At 38.0% G+C, this 27,729-nt stretch overlaps 2 protein-coding genes across 3 annotated transcripts in view; one reads left to right on the forward strand and one right to left on the reverse strand.

The window, feature by feature from the left end:
* Positions 1 to 14,083, forward strand: part of sacs (sacsin molecular chaperone) — a 32,129-nt gene extending 18,046 nt beyond the window's left edge. For both annotated transcript variants that reach the window (XM_051129032.1, XM_051129033.1), the window contains one exon: positions 1,482 to 14,083. In XM_051129032.1, coding sequence (XP_050984989.1) covers positions 1,482 to 13,033 — 11,552 coding nt within the window. In that variant the 3' untranslated portion in view covers positions 13,034 to 14,083. The remainder of the gene's footprint in view (positions 1 to 1,481) is intronic.
* Positions 14,084 to 16,694: 2,611 nt separating this feature from the next.
* Positions 16,695 to 27,416, reverse strand: sgcg (sarcoglycan, gamma). The gene is made up of 8 exons (XM_051129034.1): positions 27,148 to 27,416; positions 22,564 to 22,758; positions 22,282 to 22,383; positions 22,104 to 22,191; positions 21,824 to 21,943; positions 20,051 to 20,123; positions 19,474 to 19,597; positions 16,695 to 17,660 (listed from the first exon to the last, which is right to left on the reverse strand). The coding sequence occupies exons 2-8, from the start codon at positions 22,756 to 22,758 to the stop codon at positions 17,484 to 17,486; spliced, it is 879 nt and encodes a 292-aa protein (XP_050984991.1). The 5' UTR covers positions 27,148 to 27,416; the 3' UTR covers positions 16,695 to 17,483.
* Positions 27,417 to 27,729: the final 313 nt, after the last annotated feature.

Here is a 27,729-nt window from a genome sequence, read left to right on the forward strand (position 1 = left end):
TCCCCAGTTGTTTTCCCTCCAGTGAAATGATGTCAGCCATTTGATATGGTGTAATTTCCTTTTTCCAACTTTAATTTAAAGAGCCAGTGGTCAAATATAACAGGATGGACAATATTTTTAGGGGCAAGCTATATATATAAATATATATAGAAAATATATAGAAAACTATTACTGACCTATTACAGACAGAAAAAATGGTGTAAAATGTTTAGAATTCTTTAAAAACAAAAACTTAAATATGCTTAAATTAAACTTAAATAAGTTCAAAGGGTGTTAGTTATGTCAAAGACAACTTTTAAATTAATGCTGTTGAAAATTATCATGATCTTTACTGTGGACACAAAAGGCTGAATATCAGGAATGACCCCATTAATTCTTTCCCCGCCAGTATTTTTTAAAGAATTGCCCGCCACCACCAGCATTTTTGATAATTTTTGCTAAAATTTCATGGCCCCTAGAATATTTTGTTTTATGAATAGCTGAAAAAGCAATACAACAAAATAAAGAACAGAGCCTCTACTTTTAAACCAAAAAAATCTGCTTTAAGCACTTTTTTTATCAACACTTAAACATGATGTAAACTTTAAGTTTCATAAAAAAGCAACATTTTGAGCAGAAAGCTGAGAAAATCTATTTTTTTTTAGTCAAATACTGCATCTGGATCATATTCAGTATGATGATCAAATCAAAGATCCATCACCCAAAAAGCTTGCACACTTCCTGGATTGACATTTCACTCTGTAACATTAGGCAGTTTCCATTTATATGCTCTTTATTGTTGATGATGCACATTATTTTTCATATGCATCTGCTTACATATGAGATCGCTTGCTGCGACTTCCTCGCCTTGGGTTTTTGATCGAGAGATTCTGGATTCTGGACTTCAGAAGATCCCGAGCATATAACAGTGAAAACATGGAAACTCTCAAAATTCTGTGTTTGGCAGGGAAAGAGTTAATTTTCTCATCAACTGTGATCTTTACCCATGATTATGTATTTCTAGTGTTTTAAGCTATAAGTGTCTTATAGAAAGGTTTTTCAAACCTGTTCTGGAGGAACCCCCAGCCCTGCACATTTTGTATATCTTTCTCACCTAACACACCTGATTCATCTCATCAGCTTGTTAGTACAGACTGCAAGAACTAAACTGGGTGTGTCTGATAAGCAAAACATGCAAAACATGCAGCGATGGGGGTCCTCCAGGAAAAAACATTGACTTATAGAATATACAGTTGCAGGAAAAAATATGTGAAGGCTTGGATTTACCTGCATTTCTGCATAAATTGTTCACAGAACAACAGTAGACACACAGCCATGTTTGTTTAAGCAGACTGTGTTGGTCTATGACTTCAGATCAGTTTGACCAGATCTAGGTAAATCCAAGGGCTTACATATAGTTTTTCCTGCATGTATGCATTTGTGTATTTTATCTATAACAAAGTTCAGCTTGCATCATGTTTTGTGTTTGTTTGTGCTTTCAGGGAGGCCTTGCACTCAGGTTCAAGTGCTAACCCCAGAGAGATCGGCACGTCTAATTAAAGAAGTCCTTACCACAGCATGGCCTTCTAGAGATTTTGCAGTTCAGTGGTACCCTGGTGATCAAGAGAAGCAGCATCCTTCAGCATCTTGGCTCAGAAGGATTTGGAAGCATCTATACATTAACTTTGCAGATGATCTTAATGTCTTTGAAGATTTGCCTTTGATTCCAAATGTGCCACTGACTGACACTGTAGATTCTCTAGAACTACTGCGCCTAAAAACTCCTTCACCCATCGTTCTTGTAAATGAGGAAGAGGGTCCTTCGTCAGAAGACTTACTTGAAATTATGAAGAAACTTGGCTGTGTTATCGTGAAGCAAGTTGATCCCTGCTTGCACCACCCACTCCTGAAAAACTACATTCACCAGTCATCACCAAGCACCCTTCTGCAAATTATGGACAGATCTACATCCCAGAGATTAGCAAGCCAAGTTTCATCTTTCTCTGTCAAACAGAAGGTTGTCCTCCGAGGCTTTTTAGCTGGTCTTACTGATGTTACAGAAAAAGAGAAACGCATAATTCAAGAGCTTCCTATCTTTGACAAAGTTGGACAGAAGTCAAAAACAGACCCTTCACTTTTTACACTATTGAAAGGAGCCAGAGCATTACATCATACTGCCAAGCATCCGTTAGATGTGAAAATGTCCATAAATGTCATTGACTGCAGTGATGAGGCAACCATCCGTCTAATAAAGCTGTTGAACATTGAACAGGTGAAAAGCACTGAATGTCTGAAGGTGATAATTCAGGACATTGAGAAAGGATTCTACACCAAAGAAGAAGTCACAAAAATCATGCTCTGGGCTCTTACTCACTTGTCTTTTCTGAAGAATGAAAACAAGGCAGTAATTAGTTGGCTTTCTTCACTGAAGTTTATTTATACCTCTTCAGAAAAGCCTCATTCACCAACAGACTTTTTTGATCCAGAGTTAGAGATTTTGCAGAACCTTTTCTTCATGGAAGAAAAGATTAGGTTTCCCCCAGATGACTACACGTCATCTCCTGATGTCCTTCATTCACTGAGGCAACTGGGGCTGAAAAACGAGGTTCAACTCAGTGAAAAGGATGTGCTCCAGGTTGCCAGAAAAATTGAGGAGTTGCAAGGGAATAGCAACACAGATTGGGATCCCATTTTAATGAAGGCAAAAACACTTCTTACTATCCTTAACAAACAGACAAAGTTGGTGAAGTCCTCTGAGGTTCAGACAAACCTGCAAAAATTAAAATGGGTACCCGTTTGCAGAGACAGACCTCTGAATTACCCAAAGTCACTTGCATGGAGAGGTGATTCCTGCAATATTTCCTCTCTTTCTGAAATGTGTGATATTTCTCATGCTGTGCTTGTCGGCTCTTCAGTTGCCCTGGTGGAACATACCTCTGCTGGCATGAAAAAAGCCCTGAAGTTGTCATTCGAGCCTCAGGTTGATCAAGTGCTCCAGCATTTGAAAGCAGTAAATGACTGGCACAGATCCCAAGCATTTACCACTGAGGACTGGTATCAGTTTCAGCAGATCTTGTGTGAGATATATGAATTCATGCAAGCTCATTTGGAGGATGCAAGGGAAGCCGTGAAGTCTCTGCCCTTTGATTGGGTTTGGACAGGGAAAACCTTTGCTTCCCCTGGACGCACAGTTTTAAAGCCCATACCAGATTTGGACCTCCAGCCTTACTTGTACTCATTACCAAAGACCATTGCAAAATTCAACAAGCTTTTTAAATTCTGTGGCTCTATTGAAGAAGTTGTTCCCAGTCATGTGTTTGAAGTTGTCGAAACAATCAGGAAAAGGAGTGAGCAGGAGATGACAAAAGAAGAAAGCAAACGCAATGTCCTACTCCTAATCAATATTTTACGGTGGCTATACAGCAGTCAAATATCAGTCGATGCTGGCATGCATGTCCCCATTCTTTACCACAAAGAACCAAGCAAACTGGTTATGAAACCTATCCACGAATGCACTTACTGTGACATCAAAGTAGAGGATCTGAATGACTTACTAGATGATGTTTCAGAGCCCATCATTCTTGTCCATGATGACATTCCAATGAAAACTGCTGAATGGTTGAGAGTTCCATGTTTGAGTACGAGATTAATAAACCCGGAGAACCTTGGCTTCGAACAGTCAGGCCAAAGAGAGCCTCTAACTGTGAGAATAAAGAACATTCTAGAAGAGTATCCATCAGTTGCGGATATTTTCAAAGAGCTCTTGCAGAATGCTGACGACGCAAATGCTACTGAGTGTAGTTTTCTGATTGACATGCGAAAGAACCTTGATATCAGAGAGAATCTGCTTGACCCTGGCATGATTATTTGTCATGGCCCGGCTTTGTGGTCCTTCAACAATTCTGTTTTCTCTGATACAGACTTCCTCAATATAACCAGGCTGGGTGGATCCATGAAAAGATGTGAAGCTGACAAAGTGGGCAAATTTGGCCTGGGGTTCAACTCTGTTTATCATGTGACAGACATACCCATTATCATGAGTAGAGAATTCATGATCATGTTTGATCCCAACATCAATCACATTGGCAAACACATCAGAGACAAGTCAAATCCAGGCATCAAAATCAACTGGAGCAAACAGCAGAAACGGCTACGGAAGTTTCCCAATCAGTTCAAACCTTTCATCAATGTATTTAACTGTCAGCTTCCTCTGTCACTGGAGTCCCCTTACAAGTATGATGGGACCCTCTTCAGACTTCCTTTTAGAACTGAGCAGGAGGCATCTCTAAGTGAAATCAGCAGTATTTACTACAATACCACTGATATCTACTCTCTCGTGGATGAATTTAGCATCTGTGGACACCGGCTCATTCTCTTCACACAACATGTTGGAACAATGGTCTTGAAGTATTTGAAATGTGAGGAGCCAAACCCTGCTGCTGCACAGGATGTGGTCACAATAAACAAGAGTGTGTGGTCCTCCAGAGCAGCTTATGGTCCTCTAAGTATTCTGAAATCTGCTGCCAAAGTCATGAAAAAAGTTGCAGCCACCAACAGAGTGCCAGCTGAGGTCCCCAAGTCTGGTTGCATCATTAGAATTGTAGTGGAGGAGTACCACAATGTCTTCAGACGCATTGTTGATCTTCAGTCCCCACTGTTCAGAGGTTCTGAAGAAGATCCATCGTCCTACTTTGAGATGGCTGCTAAAGGCGCACAAACTAAACGACTTACAGATGACATGCCACAGAAGGGAGTGGAAAATACAAACTGGCTTATCTGCTCATGCATGGATGTGACAGAAGCTCTGAAGTTCTCCTTGAGTGATAGTGGAAAACGCCTCGGCCTGGTACCATGTGGAGGTGTAGCTGTGCTTCTTTCCGAAGAAGAAAATAGAAAATGGACTGTGAAGACAAGTGCAACACCAATTGGGGAAGTTTTCTGCTACTTACCACTGAGAATCAAAACTGGCTTACCTGTGCACATAAACGGCTGCTTTGCTGTCACATCAAATCGCAAGGAAATCTGGAAGACAGACACAAAAGGACAATGGAACTCCATTTTTATGAGACATGTGATTGTCCAAGCATACTTGGCCGCACTTAACATGCTGAGGTCAATGGCCGAAAGTGGGGAATTATTGGACTACAGCTACTATGCAGCCTGGCCTGACCCTGGAGTTGTCCATGATGATTTCAATCTGATTTGTCAAGGGGTCTATCAAGAAATAGCCAAAGATGTTGATGATGACCGCGCAAGAGTCTTTTCCGATGGAAAAACCTGGGTGTCCATCAAGAATGTCCGCTTTTTGGATGACTCTCTGCTTTGCAGACCAGACATTGGGTCTGCTGCCTTCAAGATATTCTTGAAATACCTCAGGAAGTGTGGTTCCCAAGATCTCTGTGCTGTTGAGCTGCCAGACTGGGTCAAGGAAGGCTTTGATGATGCTGGCTGTAAAGGAAAATTGATGGAGAACACCCTGACAGAGACACAGTTTTTCTCAGATGTGTTCTTTCCCCATATCCAAGACATTGATAAGGATCTGCGTGACCCTCTGATGTATTACGTACTCAATGAAAAACTTGAGGAGTTTGCATCCATACTGAGGCAAACCCCATGTATTCCATGTTCAGGACCATCACAGAAGCTTGTTTTGCCATCTCGACTCATACATCCTGAAGGCAGAGTAGCCAAACTGTACAACAGTGAAGATGGAAGGTTCCCTGAAGGAAGTTTAAGAGACTATGTCAATCCAGTATGCTTGGTGAAATTAGTGCAGCTGGGTATGGTCAAGGATGACCTGTCTTGGGAAGACTTGATTGAACGGGCTGAGTCTGTACTGGCTCTAAATGAAAACGACCACACGCTTGCGTGCCACAGGAGCAGTATAATCCTCAGTCTCATTGATGAGAAACTAAAACTTAGAGATCCAGCAGCTAATCAGCATCTTGCCAAATTACAAAATATCAAATTCCTTCCATTCTTGACAAAACCAGCTGGATTTTCACTTCCATGGCATGGAAACAATTTCCCCCAATCTACCATGTTCTCAGCAAAAGAGCTTTTTACAACAGACCATCAGGACACTGTGTGTTTAATGAAGCCCATTCTCAATGAAAATTCACCTTCCTTTAGAGGATGTGGACCTATCTCACTGGCTGTGAAAGACTTTCTTGGATTGATAAAAAAGCCAACGGTTTCATTAGTCATCAGCCAACTGAAAGAGCTCTCAAAATCCTTTGATGGTGTGACTCTGTATCAAGAGAACATAACCAATGCTTGCTACAAATATCTCCACGAGGAATTGCTGCAGTCAAATGGTGCGAAAGAGGAAATCATGGAGGAGCTAAAAACATTCTCTTCAATTCTAGTCGAGAACACATATGTGGAACCATCAAAGGTGGCATTTCACTTAAATTTTGATGCTGCTCCATACCTTTACCAGCTTCCCAACAAGTACAGAAATAGTTGTCGGGAACTTTTTGAAAATGTGGGAGTTCAAGCTAGCTTCACTGTTGAAACATTCGCAGCTGTTTTACAACTGATAAAAACCGAATGTGGGAGAAAACCTCTTACTGAAGAAAACTTTCAGCTGTCTCGTAGAATAATTAGTGAGGGAATATGGAGCTTGATCCGAGACAAAAATCAGGAGTTCTGCCAAAGCAACTATGGGGAGATACTACTTCCTGACAGCAATTTCACGCTACAGCCATCAAAATCACTTTGCTATAATGACTGTCCTTGGATTAAAGTCAGGGACACAACTGTTAAATACTGCCATGGTGATATTCCAAGAGAGGTGGCAGTAAAATTGGGAACAGTTCCAAAACGTCACAAAGCCTTGGAAAGATATGCCTCCAATGTTTGCTTCACCACCCTTGGAAGTGAATTTGGGCAGAAGGAGAAGCTCACCAGCAGAATCAAAAGTATCCTCAATGCTTATCCATCAGAAAAAGAGATGTTGAAAGAGCTTCTGCAGAATGCAGATGATGCAAAGGCCACTGAAATATACTTTGTCTTTGATCCCAGGACCCACCCAACTGACAGAATCTTTGATGACAAATGGGTTCCCATGCAAGGCCCATCACTCTGTGTGTACAACAATCAACCTTTTACAGAGGATGATATTAGGGGGATCCAGAATCTCGGAAGGGGCACCAAAGAAGCAAACCCTGGAAAAACTGGGCAATATGGCATTGGGTTTAACTCAGTGTATCACATTACTGACTGCCCATCTTTTATCTCAAATAATGACATTCTCTGCATCTTTGATCCACATGCCCGTTACGCACCTGGAGCAACATCTGTCAGTCCAGGAAGAATGTTTAGAGATTTGGATTCAGACTTCAGATCGCAGTTTTCTGATGTACTCAACTTGTACCTAGGAAATCACTTCAAGCTGGAGCGCAGCACAATGTTCAGATTTCCCATACGAAATGCAGAAATGGCCAAAATCTCAGAGATCAGCTCAGCACCTGCTTCAGACAGAATGGTTCAAAATTTCCTTGATAAAATACGCATGGATGGTGCAGAACTTCTCATGTTTTTGAATCACATGGAGAAAATTTCCATATGTGAAATTGAGAATGGAACTGGGGATTTGAAAACGCTCTATTCTGTGACAGCAAAAATCACAGACGGTGATCGACTAAAACGAAAGCAGTTTCATGCCTCAGTTCTGGACAGTGCCTCCAAGAAAAAACAGTTGCCTCAAATTCCAGTGCAACAGATTACCTACACAATGGACATAGAAGACACAGATGGTAATTCGACTACCTGGCTGATATGTAACAGATCTGGATTTTCTGAGATGGAGAAGGTATCGAAGAGTGTCATTTCAGCTCACAAAAATGAAGACATAACGCTCTTTCCACGCGGTGGTGTAGCTGCATGCACCAGCCACAACTACAAAAAACCACATAGAGCCTTCTGTTTCCTTCCCCTTTCTCTGGAGACTGGCCTGCCTTTCCATGTGAATGGCCATTTCGCTTTAGACTCTGCCAGAAGAAATCTGTGGAGGGATGACAATGGAGTTGGTGTCAGGAGTGACTGGAACAGCAATCTAATGAAAATGCTAATTGCTCCTGCATGTGTTGAGCTGCTAATTCAACTGAAACGTCGGCTTTTTCCAGGCCCTGACCCCACCATGACAATATTTCAGGGCACTCCAGTCCATGTTGTCAGGGACATTTTGAGAAAATTTTTGTCTATCTTTCCTGTAAACAGACTGGACATTCAACCAGATTGGTATTGTTTGGTAAAGGCAATCTACCTTTGCATCCATGAAGATTTGAAAAGACTACTCCCTGTTGTTAGAGCACCCCACATCGATAACAGTGATATGCACTCTGCAATATACATCTCCTGGGTGAACACGTCTACCTCAACCAAAGGCCAGGCTTTCTTTGACAACTTACTTCAGGATGAGTTGCAGCATCTTAAAAACACAGAGTATAACATTACCACAAGAAAATCTTTGGCAGAAAATGTTTTTAGAATGAAGGCCATGCTCCTAGATGTTGGCTTCAACCTAATCCACAGCTGTGATGAGACAGCCAGTCTATATTTCTGCCTGGAAGATGCTGGAATTCCAGTCAACTATGTGACTCCCGAGGATGTCCGCAGGTTCCTCCTGACATTCTCATCTCCAGACACATCCTGCCAAGTTGGAAAGCTACCATGTCGACTGCAACAGTCCAATTTTAAGCTCTTCCATGGTCTGAAACTACTCGTCGACTACTGCTTCAAAGATGTGGAGGAAAATGACATTAACATAGAGGGGCTGCCACTTCTGTTGACAATGGACAACATTCTGCAAGTCTTTGACTCCAGACATCCAAAGTTTCTGACCGCTCATCATGAGCTTATTCCATCAAGGAAAGAACTTTTCATGCACACACTATACATAAGGTACAGTAACATCCTTCTAAAAGCAGGTGTGGCAAAGACCTTCGACATAAGCAGTTTTGGAGATCTCCTGGGATCTGTACTTCCCAGAGAGTGCAGAACGAGAAACTCTGTAAAATGGAAGGAGAATTTTCCTACTGAATCTTGGCTCAAGAGTGCATGGCACTTCATCAATGAACAACTTGCGACCAAGGATGACCAGACAGAGATCAAGCCTAAATTTGAGACCATTCTGGATATATTGAAAGATTGGGCACTTCTTCCAGGAATCAAATTTATGGTGTCAGGAAACAAACTGGTTGTGCCAGAGCATGATGTTTTGTTACCCCTGAGCTTAATCTTTGCAGCAATCTTTCCCAATGGACAGAATGACAAAGTCTTTCACACCCTGATGAAGGGAGGATGCTTTCAATTGGCTGTGAATAAAATATGTGCCAAAGAGAGTCCCATCGTGCCTCTATTGGCTCAGCATACAGCAAATATAGACAATCCTTACAGCATACTTCGGGCACTTGAGTACATGATCCAGATGACAGCTTTCAAAACAGCAAGTTTGACTGACAAAGACTTTGAAGCACTGTTGTTGTACTTCAACTGCAATTTGACTAATCTGACCCAGGATGATGTACAGTGTCTGAAACTTTTGCCATGTTACAAAGCTGTCAGTGGCCGGTACATGTGCATTGCAAATTTCGGGGCATGCTATGTTCTAACAAAAAGCATTCCCTCTGCTGACATTGAAAAGTGGGCACACAATACATCCTCAGCCTTTCTCACTGACAGTCCACAGCTGAAAGAACTCTACAGCTTTCTTGGGGTCACACCAATTGATGACCTTGAGGTCTACCTGAATCATTTAATTCCAAAATTTGACATTTTGTCACATGATGCCAAAATCCAACATGTCATCTATCTGAAGGAGAGGTTATTGGCAATGGAGGAGCCAAACAACATCAAGGATCAGCTCTTTGAAAAACTAGAAGGTCTGTCCTTCATTCACGACTCCACCAATAGACTGAAACCTGCCAAAGCCTTCTTCGATCAAACCGTTAAAGTCTTTGAGGTAATGCTTCCACAAAAGGCCTTCATTCCCAATGATTTCTTCAAGAAAATTGAGCAGGTCTCAAAGCCAAAAAGTGGGACATCCTATTTACCCTCATGGATAACATTCCTACGCAATATCGGCTTAAAATATGTTGTATCACAACAGCAGGTTCTACAGTTTGCGAAAGAGATCAGCATCAAAGCTCATACAGAGAACTGGTCCAAGGAGAAAGTTCAGACCATTGTTGATGTTCTCCTAAATCACATTTTCAATGAGAGAACAGATCTGTTTGATGGAGCATTCCTCAAGGATCTCTCAATGATATCATTCCTATGCCCAGAGCGTGCACCAGCCGAGCTTGTTCGCCTCCACTCTCAGTACCAAGAAATGAATGGCACCATCCCTCTAATTCGCTTCAATGGGTCTCAAGTAAATCCAAAGTTCAGACAAACTGACATCATGCAATTGTTGTGGACATCTTGTCCTATTCTACCAGAGAGAGCCACCCCAACAAGCATAAAAGACCAGGAAGGAAACACACTTACGAGCCAAGAGCAGCTTGATCTTATTTTGAGCTTGTTAAACGTCAATGTGGACCCACCATTGGAAAAGGTAATCAGCAATTGCAAAAACATATGCAGTATTACTAACTTGGATGATGACACAGTGAAAACGCGAAACAAGGTCTTGAGGAGCATTTATGAATTTCTGAATGCAGAAAAACATGAATTCCACTGTCAGTTACGAGGAGTAGCCTTCGTCATGGTTGAAGAGGGATGGAAACTTCTTAAACCAGAGGAGGTTGTTATTAATTTGGACAATGAATCTGACTTCAAACCCTACTTGTACAAACTTCCCCTTGAGCTGGGTACGTTTCACCAACTGTTCAAACTGTTGGGAACTGAAGACATTGTTTCGACAAAACAGTATGTTGAAGTTTTGTTTCGGATTTATAGAATTTCAGAAGGCAAGCAGCTTGACCCAAATGAAATGAGAACAGTGAAAAGAACCGTCTCTGGGCTATTCAAAAGTCTCCAGAATGACCCAGTACAGGTCCGTAAAGACCTTGACAATCTCAGAGATTTGACATTTTACCTTCCAAGTCATGATGGACGATTGGCCAAATCAAACACGTTGGTCTTTGACGATGCACCGCACTACAAGAGCCGAATTCAGGGTAATGTCGGTGTTCAGATGCTAGTTGACATGAGCCAGTGTTACCTAGGCAAAGACCATGCCTTTCACACGAAGCTGATTATGTTGCTTCCTCAGAAACTGAGGCCCAGGCTTCTGAGTAGTATCTTGGAGGAGCAACTTGATGAAGACTGTCCAAAAATGTGCCAATTTGGTGCCCTTTGCTCCCTGCAGGGACGGCTTCAATTGCTCCTGTCATCAGAGCAGTTTATCACCGGATTGATTCGGATCATGAAACACGAGAATGACAATGCATACATGGTGAATGAGGAGAAAGCAATACGCTTATGCAAAGCACTGTGCGAGGGTTTAAAGGTGTCTTGCTTTGAGAAACTACAGACAACATTGCGAGTGAAAGGCTGCAGCCCAATTCCCCACAGCCGTAGTGAAACTCTTGCCTTTCTTAAAAGGTACGGAACAGCTGTTATCCATCTCTACATTCAGCACTCTGACAGCAAAGACATTAACTTTCTTCTTGCTTTGGCAATGACCCTCAAGTCAGCAACAGACAACCTGATTTCCGACACCTCCTATCTTATTGCTATGCTGGGTTGCAATGACATTTACAGAATAACAGAGAAGCTGGACAACCTTGGTGTCAAGTATGACACAACTGAGCCCTCAAAGCTAGAGCTTCCACTTCCTGGTACTCCCATACCTGCAGAGATTCACCATTTACTGCTCATGGACCCCATGAATGTCTTTTACCCCGGAGAATATGTCGGTTACCTTGTAGATTCAGAGGGAGGTGATATTTTAGGCACTTACCAGCCAACGTACACATACGCTATCATCGTTCAAGAAGTCGAACGAGAGGAAGACGAAAGTCCGAGTGTCCTCGGCAAGTGCTTTCAGATTGACATTGGGTACAGTGAGTACAAAATCGTGAGTTCTCTTGATCTGTATAAATTTTCAAGACAGGACGATAGCACCCATATTCGAGATGGCACACCAACTCCAACAAGCCCCTCGGAGGGTCGTTCTCCTTCTGCCAGAATGGTCCCTCCGTTATTTCCTGGAAAGGAAAATCACAGGGCTTCTCCAACAGAGGCATCCCCCAAAAAGATAAAACTCAATGCGTTACCAGAAATTCTAAAAGAAGTTACCTCAGTCATAGAACAAGCTTGGAAACTTTCTGAAACTGAACGCAAAAAGATTATTCGCCGCTTATACTTGAAGTGGCACCCTGACAAAAATGCAGAGAATCTTGATATCGCCACAGAAGTCTTTAAGCACCTACAAAATGAGATCAGCAGGATGGAGAGGCAAACACAGGCAGAGCAGACCGCTGATAGAGGATCAAGGAGACCTTTCTCTGCATCTTCCAGTCGATTCCAGTCAGAGAAATTCTCATTTCAGCGATTTTACACGTCATGGAACCAAGAAGCAACAAGCCATAAATCGGAAAAGCAGCATTTCCGAGAACAATTTACTAGCTATGCAGGCACATTGCACTCAAATCGCTTCTTTGTACCACCATCGTTTAAGTCCGTCGGGAACCCCGTGGAGGCACGACGGTGGCTGAGGCAAGCAAGAGCCAACTTTTCTGCTGCAAGAAATGACCTTCATAAAAATGCCAATGAATGGGTGTGTTTCAAATGCTACCTGGCAACAAAGCTTGCATTAATTGCTGCAGATTATGCAGTGAGAGGAAAATCAGACAAAGATGTGAAGCCCACAGCGCTTGCTCAGAAGGTAGAGGAGTACAACACCCAGCTAACAGGGCTGGCCAAGGATGTACACATCCTGGAGGGTTACGGTGTGGACAGCCTGAGAACTCGCTACCCTGATCTTTTGCCCTTCCCCCAGATTCCCAATGACAGATATACTTCAGAAGTAGCGATGAGAGTAATGGAATGTACAGCTCGGATAATCATCAAACTTGAGACATTTGTCCAGCAAAAAATTTGAATGTCAGCATTAGACAATGCAAAACTCTAACACTAAAGGAACAAAGCAGTGTTTGTGCAATATAGACCAGTAAAAGACTTGTTTAAAGTAAAATCATGTATCTAGCTGGCATTTTATTTTAACGGTGCCATCTCTGATGCTGTGACACAAGCTTGTTATTGCGTACATATCTGCTTCATTTTTCTGAAAGGTTGCCTGAGTTTAAAGACAAAGTGTACGCTATTTGACATGCAGAAGTGTACATAATGTTCAAAAACATAGCAATATCTTTTATTATTTTCACTACATTTATTAATTATTGTTGTTCCTTTGTACATAATGTATATCAATGCTGCTTTTTTATCTTTTTTAGAAATGTATTTTTCCTGCCATAGTCATTAAGTTGACGGTATTGTGATTTAATAGCATGAGTTGCACTGCACTTTTATGTAAATAGCACTTGAGTGATTGCAGGAATTCGAATGAATGAATCATGTGCAATCCAGCAACGACAGGCGAATCAGCTCATGGTTTCTAAATGGGATCTATATCAGTCATGTGCCAGTAGCTCATTCTAAAATAAAAACGGCAGGTTATATTGTGCATACGAAGTTTTATCAGCTGGCAAATCCATATGATAACTGACATGCTCCTTTCACTGTACATGTAATACTGATATCAGTGCATAACCTGAACATTAAACAGTGAAAATAAAAATATTTACAAGACTGCAAATTACATCCTGAAGATGTAATATGACAGTAGGTTCGTAAGTACTGTATCTGTCTTGGTGCAAGATTACGGTATGCAAAAAATATCAGTATCACCTTTATCGCAACTGAACTGTACATGTATACATTATTGGCTAGGGACACAACAGAGCACTTTTTATTTCCCATACAGGGATATCGATGGGTTTCATTTTAGCACATATTACTATTTAAGAAAATATAACAAGTGATGTTTTCTCTAGAAACTTGACATGTCAGTAAACTGCTGTGTACACATTATACATCATGCGTAGTTCCTTAGTCACACATTGATTAAATATGCATTTTCTATTATTCACAATGGAAACCTCTTGTCCTCTACTGCTGAGAATTTTTTGCATAAAGTTCTCTGAAATTTGTGTACGAGGAACATAGATGCTCATCTGGTGCTCAGTGTCAATGATGTTTTTCATCCATTTCCTTTGTTTAACTGTGAGAGACTGAAATTAAACACTGGCTACTATATTGTTTGGACAAATATATTTTGTTGTTTGTCTCAATCTCAAGGCATAATGCAGCTCTGTAAGTTTAGACTGTGCATGTAACATTGAGTTGTATCACATGATTATCTCACAACTCTTATTGTTCGTTTAAATTCTTAAATATACCCTTTAAAGGGGTCATCGGATGCCCATTTTGTTGATATGATTCTTTATAATATGCTTTGGTTACAAATTTTCAATGGTAGTGTAAAACAACACCCTTTTTACCTTGTCAAAATGAGCTTTGCAAAAATCATCTCATTCTGATGTATTGTTCCTTTAAATGCAAATGAGCTCTGCTCTATCAGCGGTCTGCTCCGCCTGTGTTTGTCTCTCCATCCTTCTTGTCTAACTTACATCCCTGCTTCGGCATCGAAACAATGGAGATGGGACTGTTACAGCTGATTTAGGGCGGGTCTGAAGTAAGACACTCATGTAAATCAACTATCGTGGGAGCGGCCTCTGTCGGTGTGACACCACAGGCATCTGAGAATGGCTCAATCCACTGCATGGATTTTTAACACTATAAGGTAGATGTGTACATTGCCAACACACATTAATGTTCAAACAACATGTAAAAGTGAACGTTGCGTCCGATGACCCCTTTAATACTCTTTATAAACATTAAGTGAAGCTTCATAGTATCAGGTAATAATGGTAACAAAACAACTTTTATGTGGGAACAACGTGTTTTCTTACATTTAATGTTTTTTTTTTTTTTTTTTTTCCTTTTGGTTAGATTGAATGACGTCAACTCATAACAAAACATTAAAACACTACATGTGGAAAAATAAATGTACACTTTTAAACTCTAATATACGGTTAAGGTCAAAAGTTTGCATACACCTTGCAGAAGCTGCAAAATGTAAATTATTTTACCAAAATAAGAGGGATCATACAAAATGCATGTTTTTTATTTAGTACTGACCTGAATGAGGTATTTCACAAAAAGACAATTACATATAGTCCACAAGAGAAAATAATAGCTGAATTTATAAAAATGACCCTGTTCAAAAGTTTACATACACTTGATTCTTAATACTGTGTTGTTACCTGAATGATCCACAGCTGTGTTTTGTTTTTGTTTAGTGATAAATGTTCATGAGTCCCTTGTTTGTCCTGAACAGTTAAACTGCCTGCTATCCTTTAGAAAAATCTTTCAGGTCACACAAATTATTTAGTCTTTCCGCATTTTTGTGCATTTTAACCCTTTCCAACAATGACTATGATTTTGAGATTAATCTTTTCACTGAGGACAACTGAGAGACTCATATGCAACTATTACAGAAGGTTTAAATGCTCACTAATGCTCCAGAAGGAAACCCAATGCATTACTAGATTATATCTTCTTGGAAAGATGTATCTTCTGTAGCTTCTGAAAGACAGAACTAAATAAAAACAATTGATATTTAGTCAAAATAAGAAAAAATGTACACATTTTCATTCTGTTCAAAAGTTTTCACCCCTGGTTCTTAATGCATCATTTTTCCTTCTGGAGCATCAGTGAGCGTTTAAACCTTCTGTAATAGTTGCATGTGAGTCCCTCGGTTGTCCTCAGTGTGAAAAGATGGATCCCAAAATCATACAGTCATTTTTGGAAAGGGTTCAAATGCACAAAAATGCTGTTTAACTGTTCAGGACAAACAAGGGACTCATGAACAACTATCATTAAAAAAATAAAATAAAAAAAACACACACAGCTGTGGATCATTCAGGTAACAACACAGTCTTCTATGTGAAATATCTTGTTCAGGTCAGTACTTAAAAAATAAGATGCATTTTGTATGATCCCTCTTATTTTGGTAAAATAATTAACATTTTGCAGATTCTGCAAGGTGTATGTAAACTTTTGACCCTCAACTGTAATTCAAAGATCAGTATTGCAATTGTTTACTTAAAATATGTAAACTTCAAAATATTAGTTTTCCCATAAAAAAAAAAAACAAAACAAAACAAAAAAATGCATCAATTAAAATATACAGCTGATGTATGAATGTAAAGATCGCCAACCAATGTATATACAAACATATTCACTCTCAGCATTTTCAAACAGAACATATGCAAAACACTTCTGAGAGGGGAAAAAAAAAAGTTTCAAGCTGCCACATAGATTATTTAGCGTTCTTGATACTTAAATATATGGAGATGCCTAATTTGATATCAAACCATTGTGTATTCAAAGTTCAAAATTCAAGAGCACTTTAAATCTTACAGCTGTTTTTGATTTTTACAAACAGAACAGGATGTTGTTATTCTCAATACATTAACACAATAGCATTTGCCATTCGATTGACAAAAATGTTTCTTTTCTGTGTATGCAAGTTTTACTAATTTTTTGACAAAAAACAGAATTATTCACGATTGCAGGCAGACAATTGGATTCGATTATATTGCAGTGCTTCACAGAAGAATTCAATGCCACTGCTTGAGGATTGTGAGTAGTGTAATTCTTCAGACAGAACATTGCTATTATACATTGCTTCAAAAATAAAAATATTTAAATCAAACTGACTACAGAAGAATATATTATAACCCTCGAAGATCATGGCACATCCGTCTCAGTATGTTTTATACATAATGATCAATTCCTCTATTAATGAGTGCATCTTTAAACAATAACTAGCTGATATGCAACACACAGAATTTGGTTATTTATTGCACCTCAAAATTATATTGCATAGGATGTCAGCTGTTTACCAGCCCCTTTATTGCCCAGCCTAATTTTGAACCACTTTTACAAAACAAAAAAGGAGAAAACATACAATAATTTTGTTCCATATGTAGAATAAAGTACAGTCTACACAACCCGATCTCATGAGAAAATGTAACTATTTTTACAATGTCATTTTCATACAATGTGTTTCATATATATATATATATATATATATATATATTTAGAAAAACTTAACCGTCAGTGAGGAGAATGGCTAAGCAGACTGTATGGAAACATATGAATGAGACTGTACAAATTCATAAAAAATAATCAAATTCACCAAAACATAAATAGTTACAAATTGCCATGGGAGTGTTGTATATACTGTATATTTCATCTTCCCTATCATGATAAACTCCAACCAAACAGATGAATGTACCCTCTAATCTTCAGTAATCAATACATATCAGAATGGGTTTTTGTACTTTTTGGGTATTTTTACCTTTTCCAAGACAATGTAACAACATGATTTGTTTCTAGTGTGGGTGTTATGGACTGAAGGTCATTCAGCAGTCCTGCTGCTCACTGCAGGTTGAAGAGACGCCAGCTCTGGAGATGAAGAGCTTACCGCTGGGACAAACGCACACTTCATACGTGTTGTACATTCCCTGAGAGTCGCCTGAAGTTCTGGCTTTTCCCACAGGTAACGTCGGCAGACGAACACCTTCAGCATCTAGAATCAACTGAAACATACAACAGAAACTGTATATTTAATGAAAGCTTAAATGAAGTTAGACTTTCTTCCACATGCGCGAGTGTTATATGAGACAGAGTGCGTTCACTCTTCAGATCTTCTGTATTTAAAAAGAGTGAAACATTTTTCTTCTGTTCTACACAGGAAATAGGAAAGCAAATAGATATATGATATATTTTCTGTGTGTGCTTTATATGCAGCTCATGGTATTTTTTTATAACAATAAAGGATGTTGTCTGCCTGTTATAGATTCAAAATCAACTACACAATTAGATGTTCTTACAACCCAGATAGCACATGTATGTCTGCAAGATGTCTGTTAAAGATCTCTTGATCTGGAAAGCATCTGCTATGTACAAACATCTTAAAGACATCTGTAAGATGTCAGTTGTACATACATTCTAAATCATAAACATCTTAAAGACATCTAATAGACTTCCATTTGACATCTGATAGGAAACGTCCAATAGACGTAATGCAGATGAGCAAACTACGTCTTGCAGATGTAAATGTAGACGTCAAATAGATGTCTGCGAGATTTACGTGTGCTATCAGGGAATCACTCGATGATGGTTTAAAGTGGGTTTTAAGCAAATACCTGAATAATTATATGAATTTTCAAATGTGGCATGATGCTAATTGTACTTCTGTTTATATTTTAAGATGTTTTCTTGTAAGCATTATAGATTTGTGTTTCTGGCGTAGAACCACACTTTATTTATCTTAAGTTAATGCTGTATATTGGGCAGCGGATGATGTTAAATCCATATACAAGATACATATCTGAGGAGTTGCTTCGTTGTCCATTTCCAGAACAAAAATTCACATATAATGTACTCACAAGTTAATACACGGGGCACCATAGCAGTCCATTATATGCAGAAAATACTGAAATGTTTTCCTCAAAAAACATAATTTCTTTATGACTGAAGAAAGAAAGACATGAACATCTTGGATGACAAGGGAGTGAGTACATTATCTGTAAATCTTTGTTCTGGAAGTGAACTTCTCCTTTAAAGCACCATTCATTGGCATTTCACACCGTGTTTTCGCATCACGCTCTGTGTGGAAAGGCCTTTAAAGATTACTAACATTGCTATCATTAATAACCATTATGTAATTACATAAGAAAGACTAAATACTTACACTATTGTTTATCCTTATAAGAAAACACCAGGAGTCATAGTTTCAACTAGATTCAGATATATTCAGAAATGTCAGTTTTACATACATTCTAAATCATAAACATCTTAAAGACATCTAATAGACATCTAATAAATAATACGTCTTGCAGATGAAAATACAGACGTCAAATAGACGTCTCTGTGATGTACGTGTGCATCAGGGAAGGTTCTTTATTGACATCAATGGTTCCATTAAGAACGCTGAACATCCATGGAACCTTTCAAATGCACAGAAGGTTCTTTACAGCTGAAAAAGGTTCTTAAGATGTTTCAAATATCCTTCAAAATGGTTATTTTAAGAAATGTTCACTGAAAGGTTCTTTGGGAAACCAGAAGTGATTCTTCTGTGGTATCACTGCAAAAACACCCTTTTGGAAACTTTACTTTTAGGAGTGTTGCAGATTATGCATTATGTTATGCATGTTTATGTCTCAGACTGTGCTCAAATTTGTTAAAACACTAATTTTTATAATCAAAAGTCATCATATTCTTCCAAAACCAAATTATATGAATTATGCCAGCTCAGGAATTTGTGATTTTAACTCCATACCTAATGCTCATGAAAAATCGAACTAAAGTTTTCAGGATTTTTTGAAAATTGCAGACAGGTGTGCTTACCAGTCCTGCAGTTGAGTGTAGCTGAATATCAAAGTGTGCCATCACGTCAGCATTTCCAGCCAAGGCTTTGACGTGAACGCCTTTTGGGGCATCCATGCTGAGAGAGCGTGTTGGAGACTCCAGTCTTAAAAGATTAAGGGAATGCTTAGTTACTGCACCCTGCAATACATCGTTTAGGCACAAGATGGCCACAGGATCCTCTCAAATTCAGTTTGATTCATGCATAGAAACTGAGGGGAATGCACATCACATGATATTTCTAAAGCAGGGAAAGAATTAAGGCTTCATTGAGAATCAGATGCCTTGGTAACACAGGGCATCACATATCACAGCTGGTTAATGCCCAGCTGGAAACTTCTATAAAAGTTATTTTAGGCAACAAACTGATTGTGTACTGCCATTACTTTTAGTAGGGTGACCTTATAAAACAAAAATGTGTTTGAGAAAAAAGGGGAGGGAAAAAAAACAAATATAGTACAGCAAATGGAAAGATAAAATTAGAGCAACGTAATAAATAATTAAATTGCCAATTAGTTTAACTGCCAAAACTGCTGTATTGGAAAAAGTGTCTACTTACTTTAGCTCTTTGTTAAGTACTGCTTTGACCATAGGAGTCCTGACAGAATGCTCAAAGAATGCACCTTCTGGACCTGTCCAAACACCACAACACTTACAATTATGCAAAGGAAGTGCACTAATTATTCAGCATTGGGGGTGATGTCCACGGTCATGATGTAAAGCAAATAATCACATCAAAGCATTAATTTGCCAAAATATAGATTATCCGATATATTATATTATTACACTGTAAAAATGATATGACCAATAAGTTATGACAACTTGTGTTCTTACTTTACTTTAACTCAAAATCAAAATCAAAATAAGCAAAGTTGTGCAAGGTTAAATGGATTTTTAAGCCAGTTTAATGTAATTTAAGTTAAAATGACTGAGCTAAGTTGATTAGGGCAGTAACTTATTTTTTACAGAGTGCACTACCAGTCAAAAGTTTTTAAACAGTAAAATTTTTAATGTTTTTAAAAAAAGTCTCTTCTGCTCACCAAGTCTGCATTTGTTTGATCCAAAGTACAGCAAAAACATACAAATTTTGAAATATTTTTACTATTTAAAATAACTGTTTTCTATTTGAAACTATTTTAAAATGTAATTTATTCCTGTGATTTCAAAGCTGAATTTTTAACATCATTACTCCAGTCACATGATCCTTCAGAAATCATTCTAATATTCTGATTTGCTGCTAAAAAATGATTATTTATTATTATTATTATTATTATGTTGAAAACAGCTGAGTATATATTTTTTAGGTTTCTTTGATGAAAAGAAAGATCCAAAGATCAGCATTTATCTAAAATAGAAATCTTTTGTAACATTACAAATGTCTTTATCACTAATTTTGATCAATTTAAAGCATCCTTGCTAAAAACTATATGTATAAACTTCTATAACCTCTAATATATATATATATATATATATATATATATATATATATATACACACAAAATTTAATACAGTGAAAACATATATAATTATACACTACCAGTCAAAAGTAATATATAAATATATATATATATATATATATATATATATATATTATATATAAACGTTAAAAATCTTACTGTTCAAAAACTTTTGACTGGTAGTGTATAATTATATATGTTTTCACTGTATTAAATTTTGTATATATTAAAGCATACAATGCAATACATTTATTTTTTTAATTAAAATCATCATAATTTTAAGGTGCTGCAACAAATGCTTTTATTTGTAGGTGATATATGAGCAATATATCATTGCATTTTTTGCAATTTTAGAATTGGCATAGAAATGTGTTAATTTGTAATAAAAATGCCAAGAAAACTAAATTACCAAAAGGTCTTGAAACAGGCTTCATTCTTTAAATAAAATATAATTTGCTCCTCTTTTAAATTTGGGTTGAAAGATGATTTTAAAAATGGTCTTGACAGGTATCATGAGATTCACCTACACGTAACAAAAATCAAAATAGCTCTAGGCTAGTTTAGATGAAGTATTAATATTTAATCTAGTGTGTGAACCCATTGTGCATCATGAGATACCAGCCATGTGTTGTTAAGGCCGGATCTGTTGTTTACAAAATCTCAGTTTTAACCAGTTATTTAATGGGACTGTTTCATTTTCATAAACTATACTGACGGCTCTTCACCTTTTCTTAATTCTTTTTGAGTTAATATTTGAAGTAACGCCAATAAAGTGCAACATTGTAAACAATGTACTTTTTAACATTATAACAGTACTAATAATTCAACAAATCATTACCTTATTTTTTCAAATGCAGGTCTAGTTTCAAGCTCACCTGTTACACGGAGCTTTCCTTTTCCCACAACGGCTCCATTTGCATCGGCATAAAATAAATTTTCATCATGGTTTGAACTGATATTGAAGTGCTGGCCAAAACCCTCGGCCTGACTGGGACCTAATAAGGAGAGAAATATTGAAATATAATTGAGAGATAAGCAAATGGCTTATCATTTTTAATGTTTACTTTAAGTATAAATGACAGAAGGCATGTACAGTACTACAGTACAAGTTTTAATAATGTTATTCATTCAATAAATGTTTTGTATATCTCATACCTACGGACACACTTCCTGTTACATCACCATCGGCATTGCGAGCATTGAGCGTAACATTTTCAGAGGACTGCACCAGAAGAGCTGAATCCTGTAATGTGATGAGAATGAGCAAAATGGATAACTAAATCAATCTACTGTATTTATCTGTGTTTAAGTGTATACTTTAAATACCTCTTACCTCTCTGGAGTCAATTTCCTGGGCGTAGACAGGGAACAGAAAGTCTGATTCTCCCTCCAGTCTCAGTCCATCTGCATTGACCTGCAGGTATCCCATGCCTTCCTGCAACAGCCAAAAACACAGAGCGCTTTCTCAGCATCAGTGTGACTTCATGTGACAACACACAGTGGTCAACTGGGATGAAAAGACTCATCCAAAGACAGAATCTAAATATAGATTCATTTTTCTGTTAATAATGAATTACATATGTGGTCTGAAGTCCTTTAAGGGAAGTTCTCTTACTGTATTGAACCACATAACTCGCAGGATCCAGATCGTGAGGGCAAGGTTCACCACCAGAATGATGAGGAGAAGCAGAACGAACAGGTAGAGACAGCGTTTCCTCCAGCCGTAGATGCCGATCATGTAGATGTACTCAGAGACTGGAGACAGGGCCCCAGACTCATCTGTGGTGGTGAGGTACTGCTCACGCACCATCTGGGAATAAAGATTAGTGGTTAATTACTTAATGAAAACTACAATTCATGAAAAATACACATGAAATTTTACCTGAACTAACCTTGCCTTGTCATTAAAAAGTTAAAGTATCTGATACTTTAGAAACGTACTGACCTTGACCATAATTTTTTTTAATCTGTATGTTGTTCGCACTACAAGGTTTTTTGTTGTTTTGTTGTTTTTTTTTATATTAATTAGAAGTGAGGCAGTTTTACTAAAAACATAGCTTTTTTTATAATGATAGTAAAAAATTTGACAAACTACTTAAGGGTCATTCCAACATAGATTTAATATAACAACAAATAAATGTGCAATTTAAAAACATAACAATACTATGTATGCTTTCATCAATATTACATCAAAGAAGTTTTTTTTTTTTTTTTTGGTGTTTTTCCCTTTTATTGTGATAGGATAGTGGAAAGCAGACAGGAAGTGAAGTGTGACAGAGAGAGGGGGACGGGATCGGGAAAGGTCGTCAAGCCAGGATTCGAACTCGGGATGCCCGTAGTGCAATGGCACTTGCCCACTAGGTTATCGGCATTGACTATTTTAAATAGCATTTATGCTGGTAAGGGTAAAGTTTTTGGCCTGTCCCTCACTATGATTTTTTTTCTTTTCAGCAGGACTTTTAATTTGCAAAATAAAGGCAAAATTATATAAAACTTACATTTGCATATTGTTCTAACAATACAATCTCATTGTTAAGCCATGTTTTTGGCATAAGTATGCATTTTTTCTATAAAATATAAATAATTTTATTGCTGCCCCCCGGCTTTACTGGTGTCAGCCCTGTTACCCTTATCAAAAAACCCTTGTAAAATAATGTACATTCAAGTGACTTGATTTCTAGGAGGTTACATCATCTCTCAGCCAGGATTCCAAGACTTAAAACATAAGCATGTTTCTCTCACTCCTCTATAATGTTCTTTTTTTGATGATTTATGAGGCTTGACTGAGGGGGACCATCATGGAATGTCAATCATTTCTTACATTTAATATAATCAATATCTACAAGTAAAATCCTTTCAAAGTGTACAACATGTGTTTTTGTGAACTTGAGTATTAGCTAGCAATTAGCTTTTACTGTCAACCTGTTCAGAGTAACAGGTTTTGACATGTGGGTAACAGAGATGACACTGATTAGGGTTGACCCTGTTTTTAAAGATTGTCTGTGTAAAATTCAAACATTTTAAAGGTCACCCTCAGCATATTATTGAGATAATGCCTAATGTCATTCAGTGGCATATGAGGTCTAATTAAACTATAGTATCTCGTAGCACGTGTGTCGGAAACAGGGTTGACAAAAATACCAAAACATAAGGTAGAAAAATAGTCATAAAATAATAAATTACATTAGCCTGAGATGGCACAATACAATTTCATGACATTTTAAGGTGTCTTCATTTCATGGATATTTAAAAAATATTGATTAAACTTACTATGTTTTTAAATTTTTCCAAGGGGAAAAGGCACAGATTTCATAGAAAGACCCTTAAATGAAGACTTTTATGAAACTTCATTATGACATCAGCACATTTCTATCATTTATTTTGGCATAGCAATGGATATAACAGTGTTAATGGATTTGGTCTTGGTGGAATAGATCTGCTACACTGCTGAATTGCTGCTGCTGTTGGTTATTGCTGTTGTTGCTGCTTTTGCAAAGCTTGCTACTGCCAACACATACGCCGATATGGAGCTGTGAGTATTTAAGACATACTGCGCCTGCACAAACAGAATATATATATTAACCCAGCAGCTCCATCTGTAGCAGATCTTTACAGATGGAGCTGGGGAGGTGGACGTTTCGGAGAAACTATGAAAGCATGCTGCAAACTGCTTTCGTGAATGCTAACCAGACATTTAAATGTAAAGCTGCAAACTCATTGGCTGCGAACGCAGCATGAACCAGTCAGCTTGTGTCAAGTAATATAACGCTGTGAACATCTTTAGTTCGTGTCTAAAGGACGCATCTACAAGCATTTTAATAACCATCAAATTTTTTTTTTAAATGTATCAAAATCTAATCAGTTCTGAATTTTAAAATATACTCATTACAGAATATATCTGTTCATATCATTGTATGTATGAATTGCATTTTAAATGTATTTTTCAATATGTCTAGATAACAGACTGAGTCACTGATCCATGAACTACAAACTACAAATGTTTATGAACAACTAATATTATATGTACACTATTGGTATGTACATACATATGAACCGTGAAGGAGATAAACCACAGTGAATTTGAGAAACTCAGGCTAATGTGATACAGACATATTGGAAACTATTTAAAAAACATTAATACTAGGTGTAAATAAGGCCTATTATGGCCTAAATAAATATGCTAAGTATGCCGAATTCTTATTCGAAATTAGCCAAAATACTATAACAATTAGAAGTTTGTGGTTGGTTATATGGTTAATGTGGTAAGACAATCCAATCTCACAGCAATTCGTACGTATTTTACAAGGTCACTATTTTTGCTGAAATGTACGTATTTTATGAATTTTCCAATTCGTATGAATGACCTAAACTTAACCAGCCACCTCGTAAAATATGTACAAATTGATCATGAAATGCATAAGAAGTCTCTTAGGCTCACCAAAGGCTGCATTTATTTGTAAATAGGAAGTTCTGAAAGGACCATGAATATATATACTATATACTATACTATACTAAAATTACTATAAAAGTGCTGTGAAATATTTTAAATCGTAATTTATTCCTGTGACGGCAAAGCTTAATTTTCAGTATCATTACTCCAGTCTTCAGTGTCACATGATCCTTCAGAAATCATTCTAATATGCTGATTTTATAACATTATGAAACATTTCTTATTTTTATCAATGTTAAAAACAGTTGTGCTGATTAATATATATTTTTTGTTTTTTCAGGATTCTTTGATAAACAGAACAGCATTTATTTTAAACAGAAATCAACTGAAACATTAAAAATGTAATTACTGTACATTCACTTCTATTTTAATGCATCCTCGATGAATAAAAAGGAAAAACCATACTGACCCCAAACTTTTGAACAGTAGAGTTGCAATTTACTTAAAACCACTTAAAACACGTTCAACCATTTAACAACATCCTGGTAACCAGTCTCACATTTTCTTGATAAAATGTAAATCTCATTATATTTGCTATTTTCTGTCAAAACAGCACTGTTTTCCAAGTGCTGTGTAGCACAGCATTCACTTTGAATCAGATACTGAGTGAACATGCCATTGTCAGATGAAGGAAAAACTGAAACACAGCCATCATGTCTCCCCATAGCAACTCATTCAAACATTCCTTGGGTTTGGAGTTGCATGATCCAATTTCCATTCCTTTCTAATCCCTTTTAAAACAAAATCACCAGCCAGTAATGAAACATTTATACAATATCAGTGGCTGCAGAGGATCATTAAAGTTGTACAAGAAAGTAAACATCTTGACTCCACAAGTTGCTCACAGACAGCCTCTCTCTTTCTTTCTCGGTCTCTCCCTCAGGACTTTTTTCCATTAACCCACCCTACTGATGCTTCTTCACTGTTTCCAGCCTCGTCTAAGCTGCCAAGAGAAGAAATTACAGCAGAACACTGTCTTTCCAAGCCACCGGGGTATGACTTTGTTTTTAACAGAGATTCTGAGATCCTTTTGGTGTCAAAGCTGGACCTGATCAAATATCCCTGGACCCAGGAAGACTGAGCGGGGGTGATATTGCTCTGTTTCTGTGGAGTTCTGCTGGAGGATAAACAGTTATGAGGTGGGAAAACCAGTTCTCTGAGGAGCCCAGATAAGAGCTTGTGGAGAGAGGCTGTGGGCAAACATAACAAGCTGTATGAAGTTCTCCCCACTCCGTCTAATCTTGCTGTCTGCATAACTCCAGCGCGCCGTAATGCCTCGGCCCTCTAAAAATAGGTCCCAGGACCGTGCTCACATTTTAAAGAGGAAAAACTGCCAAAGTGTTTGAAATAATGATCAGAGTGCAAAAAATATGACTGAGAATTCATATGTTCAGCCTCAGAAGTGAGTATTTCTTCATTTCAGTGGCTTGTTAATATTTTGACAGCATGAAAAAGAACAAAAATACAGTTCTGTGCAAAAGTAAGTGCACCCCCATCAAACATTTTTTTATGTAGGCATTTTGATACTTTATTTGGATGATATTAATGAGTAAAGATGATATAATTTACCAAACAACACTGAGCATTGTTTATGCAATGTATACTGTGATTCTAATCAGGTTTTCATTCATTTATGTCTCAAGTTATTTAACATTTTCTGGCTATATAAACATTATTAGGTAGGACAAACAAGACTGACATTAAAAAATCAAACTTGACTAAAAGAATACGAGTTAAAGCGTGACTTACCCTTGCTGTTTTAGAGTGATCTGACACACTCCTCTGCAGGCTCGAATCTGCTTGTGTTACGCAGCAGCCCTCCGATCCGTCTGTCTGTCAAACCCTCAACAGCTGCCTTCCATAAATCTGATTCTGGATCAGTCTAAGCGCAGACACCCCCCTCCAAACTTCCTCTCAGGAGCTCACATATCCTTCAGAGGTCTCTACACCTCGTGATACGCAAATGCAAGACTTTAATGATCACTTATGAGTTCATTCATTAGTGAGACCATAAACACCAGTAGCTAGTTGTGTTGTTTCTCAAGGAGGGAGGGAGGGAGGGAGGGAGGGAGGGGTAGAGAGCGGGAAGAAGGAAAAAATGACTGCCAAGAGAGAATTATAGAGCGTTTTCTGCACTTGTTTGACTTTTATGCATGTGAGTCACTTTCTAAGCACGAGCCCCGGATAGGAAACTAAAGTTAGTGGCTTCGCTCATTGAGGATCTGCTTGTCTGTTAGACAGCAAGTCTTTCTCTATAAAGGCGGGTCACACTAAAACAGGACGGAGTATTAATAGATGCATCTCTGCCAACAGCAGAGGCTTCATGCTTGT

Source organism: Labeo rohita, chromosome 15 (genome assembly GCF_022985175.1).
Source record: "Labeo rohita strain BAU-BD-2019 chromosome 15, IGBB_LRoh.1.0, whole genome shotgun sequence".
Lineage (NCBI taxonomy): Eukaryota > Metazoa > Chordata > Actinopteri > Cypriniformes > Cyprinidae > Labeo > Labeo rohita.